This window comes from Schistosoma mansoni, chromosome W (genome assembly GCF_000237925.1).
Source record: "Schistosoma mansoni strain Puerto Rico chromosome W, complete genome".
NCBI lineage: Eukaryota > Metazoa > Platyhelminthes > Trematoda > Strigeidida > Schistosomatidae > Schistosoma > Schistosoma mansoni.
This window is the reverse complement of record NC_031502.1, coordinates 19,503,896-19,509,084: the sequence shown is the minus strand read 5'-3', so window position 1 is coordinate 19,509,084 and position 5,189 is coordinate 19,503,896. Positions and strand designations below refer to the sequence as shown.

The 5,189-nt window shown below is 32.5% G+C and overlaps 1 protein-coding gene across 1 annotated transcript in view; it reads left to right on the top strand.

Moving 5' to 3' along the window:
• Smp_011560 (putative tetraspanin) overlaps positions 1–2,439 on the top strand; it is a gene marked incomplete at both ends in the record, with an annotated part of 23,773 nt that extends 21,334 nt beyond the window's left edge. Inside the window, one exon of the mRNA XM_018788891.1 lies at positions 2,372–2,439. Coding sequence (XP_018654389.1) covers positions 2,372–2,439 — 68 coding nt within the window. The remainder of the gene's footprint in view (positions 1–2,371) is intronic.
• Between the last annotated feature and the right edge of the window lie 2,750 nt (positions 2,440–5,189).

The following is a 5,189-nucleotide window of genomic DNA, read 5'->3' as shown; positions in this document are numbered from 1 at the left end:
ATAAAATATATTCGTTTTATTATTCATAGTAATTAATTCATTAGGAAATTTAGTACATTGCTTGATTAACATCATCAAATTATTCCATAAATGACAATATTACCGGATACGATTTCTGTAATTATGCCAAACAATAAATCCCACACTCGAATAAAAAATAACCGGAGAAGAAACGTAACTGGACCACCTAAAATCGAGAAGTGATTGAGATCATGAGTCGATTAATGTTAGATCACCATTAAAAACCTGGAAGCACTGGAAGGCCGCTTCGTCCTAGTATGAGACTCCTCAGCAGTACGTATGGACGATCCCACACGCGGGATGTTCGCACAATACCATGGATTGGTTGACGTTAGACACTTTCACCGTTGGATGCCGGGTGATTGATCTAAAGATTAAACATTCACGCGCGAGACCGAATCTCTTGGGTTCGAATCCCGCCTGCGGGATCGTGTATGCGCACTACTGCGGAGTCCCATGCTCGGACGAAACAGCCATCCAGTGCTTCCAGGTTTTAAATGGTGGTCTAAAATTGATCGATTCATGATCTCAATAAAAACTCAACACTCTCTACATCCCTATACTGATAAGAAGTGATTGTTAAATTTTGTTAACTGAGAAATCCAGAGTGATATTAGTTATTTACATGTTGACTCATATTTTGAGTTCTTTCTCTTCTAGATGTTATAACGGGAAAAAATATTACGGGACTAATCGTTTGATTTGGTTGTAGCCTTGTAATGGCTTCTTACCAAACTGAACTTATTGATACAATTCGTTACTGAAAAGATACTCATGAACAGAACAACTGGTTACCGAAAATAAGTTGGTTCATTTGATAAATCTACGTACCTGTATACCGTTTTTTTGACCAAATCAATATAACTAAGATTGACTTAAGAAGTAAATAGCTGTATGATTCCTATTTCATAGATAATTAATTTATGAAATTAAGCCCTAATCAACAGGCCTGCTCAATGTCCACCACAGCATTGTTATGATAAATCGACAGGGAGAACAAGATGCTACATCACCGGAGAAATAGTTGAGATCAAACTCAAAGCAGTAGAGTACAGTCCTAATTACTTTTAGAGCTGTTAATGGAAGTCTAAATGGTCTACAGTAAAATTAAAGGTATTAGCCAATGTTTACTAGAAATTGATGGTTTGACCAGAAAAAACCATTTTCTAAAATGATCTTGTTCGAAATTTCCAGAATTTTGCTTCAAAGTAGACTGCTGACTTTATATTTTTTCCATAAGTTTAAAAGAAAAGATTGATTTATCGCTTCCAAGGCTGGACGTTTATTGTTTATATATGGTGAACAAATATTTCTTGAATATTAAAGATTTCCATTGTGAAAATTAGAACAACACATGCAAGCGAACAACACTATCTATTTACTTACATACTTCTTATTACGTAATGATTTTAATGTATTGTGATTACTAATCTAGTCTATTTATCTACGTTTGACCTCTTATTTCTTATGTTTAACTATTGATAAGACTTTTGTTATCATAATTTAATATTCTTACTACTATCAGTACACCTGTCTTCCCACTATCAACCTGTACTTTTAAATTCATTTAGTATTGTTTGTTTGAATCTTCCCATTGATGTTTGGGACTGCAACTGGTCAGTCTCTAATTGGCATATGTGCATACTGTGAGTATTGTCTCGATATAGCCGCAATTCACAAGCATTGTAAGCAAAGATGGATAGTGGCTAGCAGTGGAATCCAGGACGCGCGTTTCGTCCTATTTGGGACTCAGTGGCCGAGTGGATAACGCGATGGCGTTTGAAGCGAAAGGTACTGGGTTCGAGTCCCAGAGTGAACATCAACTCTGAGATGCAGATACATCCAGCTGACGAGTCCCAAATAGGACGAAACGCGCGTCCTGGATTCCACTGCTAGCCACTATCCATCTTTGCTTAACTTGTACTTTTACCTATTATGCGCGGTGACGTATTCTATTTCATTGTGATTATTGACTCAAATGGCCTTGATCGGTCTAACATTTCCGTATAAATATTCATGTATATTAGAGTAAAGCCTGATGACGATCTAATTGAAAAAATATTTCTTGACAGAAGTCAGTCAAATTATACTAGGATCAACAACTGGATTTTAAAAAATTCATCAGATTTCGGCTTATAGGTAGCTATTTTAGTTGATAAGACGAAAAATAATCAGTTCATTATTTGGATAACCTAATTAAAATCAAAACCTATCGAGCAGTCCAACCTACAAAAGGCAACATATGTCTAACATATTATATCACACAAATAACTGTAAACTTATTTTTCAGTTATTAACCGTCTTACTTGGAGATTACCACATTTTCTTCTTGTTTTCTTTTATTCCATAGTTTACATTCGCGGTTATCTCTATTTACCTGCTTACACGATATTCAAGGGAGAAAATGCAATTATTATAAAGACAAACAAACAATTTCACCATTTCATTCGCTTTATATCTCTGTCTCATCTATTATCCCAGTTGAATTTATTTTTAGCACATACACCCTATTTATTTAACGTATTATATACAAATATCTAGGATCATCATATAAATTTTAAAATGCGACACTGTCAATTTATGAATATTTAAATATAGTTACAATTTTTGCCATCAGTGTACTTCGTGCTAATTGCTTAAACACACAGAAAAGTAGCAATACATCCAAAGTTAAATTGGCGCGAAGTCAATTTTCGGTTTAGAAAAAAAAAGAAAGACAAGAAAACTGTAAGAAGTGAACATTGAGAAGGTATCCTGTAAAATCAAATTTCACTCGTCTTTTCTTCTTACTTAAGACGCTTAATCTATCTTCAAAATGCTACAAATAAATATTTTAAAGACGCAAAAGATTCAATTTAAAAAGTTCACTAGAAACAGTCTCTTATTTAACTTAACTTTATTCTTATGCGGACATTTATTATTAGTCACCTGACATCTGTTATTTTACCCGCTTTCTCATTATATACATATCATGTAAACATTAATCTACATTATTCAAATTGTATTAGCGCCTAAGCAACAAATATCGCACATGGCTTCAATAATATGCAAGTATTACCGTACATACTTTTTCATATGCTCTATGTACATGTAGTGCTTATCTTTCTGCTGACTATTCACCTATTTAACATACTTCATGTTTGTACCTCTTCTATGTTATTATTGATTAGTAACCTTGTTTTTTTTTAGAATTTTTGTTCTTAATATTTATATGCAAATCAGCTGAAAATGAAAGTGAACAACATTTCACATTGGAATTAATTGATAGTCATTTAAAATTTATCTGGATTTCTGAAAATTGAACAGATAGATGATTTCCATACTGTTCAATCATTGATTATACCTTCTTTACCTTTGTGCTTTGGTTTGAGCTATTGCTTAATATAGAAAGTCTTAATCCGACTGCAAATAATTCATTCTCCAGCTTATCGTAAGCAAAATTATAAATTATACGTGAGCTAATTGAATAGGAAGAGAATCCTTGTGAAGCATTAGTATTCATGACTAGTCCAACAAATAAGGAAACTAATTTCCTTTCATTTTCTTATCTAACCTTAAAGTGTCCATAATAAGTATTTGTTGACAACTTGGTCTACATGTACGTTGTCGTAGAACAGTATAAACAATCTAAAATGATGAGTCTAGAACTGTGATACTCAGTTTTTAGAATCGTACTCAGCCTGCTAAATCCATGCACCTTCGAAGTTCACGAGCGTACTATTTAAAATTTTTAATTCAAATTTCGTAGATTGTTAGTCAAAGACAGTTAAACATACCATTTTCTGAAACCATGAACGGTAGTTGCTGATGTGGGCCCTATAAATAGGAAGATAATGTCGATAAGATTAACATAATACATCTAATACAGTAAAAACTCCAATTTGACGAAAAGGATATTCAGTTTTGTATGTTCATTTTAGAATTGTTAAGCCTTTTTTGTAACTAGAAAAGCTTATCGTTATTTTGATAGGAGTCAGACCAGATATAAATTTCAACTAATTTTGTGAACCTCTATTATAGATGAAAATTCAATAATGAAAAGATTTTATCCTCTATTGTTCATAGGATCAGCGGGTTTAACCTAGGCTAAGTAAAATGATACATCGAGTTTATTCCTATAAATGCTCACTGTGTCACTAGGAATACTTTTAATTAAATTTATTGTCCGTTAACGTTCAAATTCTCTGATAGGACGATAAAGTTACTCACTAGTGTAAACTAAACGTGTGAGTAACTAACAAATGTAGTGTTTGAATCACGGTTTTTAAGTTTGGTGAATGAATTAATAAGATAAATAATTTTTCCTTATATTAATGTACTACATCAGCGTCACTACGAACTCTAAAAACAGTTCAAGGACCGATACTACGATATCGGGTGTAGCTGACGAACTGTAACCATCATCTATTCAAATGAATTAATTGTAGCGAAAAACTAAATCTTGTATCCTGAAAAAGTCTTAGCATAAATAGTGTTTATAAGCTTTTGAGATTTGTTTATGTTAGTTCTACAAAGAAATGTGTTGACCGTTTGGTTCTCAGTAACAAAGACATACTGTAGATATTTAATGAAATTCAGTGGAAACAGACAATTCATAAACTGCCAACTCATGTCCAATGATGCTTCTGGTTCTTTTATCCAACTGCTTAACATGAGTAGAATTTATGCTATTTTGTAAAACGTAACGAAGATTGATTGTCTACAGTTTTTAAGTGATTTCAGATGAATTTGAAAATCTTCATGTGTTTTGTACCAACCTGGATATTTTCTAAATATAAGTATAAGGAACAACCAAACATGTATGTCTAACAAGATGTCAGGAGAATAACGTTGTAAACTTATAAGAAAATAACTTTATGGACCTTGCTAGGTGCACAAAGTTGAAACAAGCTGTTCAACTTAAAACTTGAGGAATAGATTCCACTATAGTATTGTAATTTTAGTTTATAGTAGTATTGAATAATCATTTTGAACGGCTTTAATTTCCCCCCCCCCGATTTATTAAAGGAATGTATTTCTTAAATAGAACTATTTAATTAGTTGGATATAACATGATAAAATTACATTGTTCCTAAGATAGAACTCAATATTTTAATATCATTAGTAGTTTCTTACTTTCTGATACGGATTTCTTAAGTGGTATTTTCAGTACAAAACCTAGTTATTGG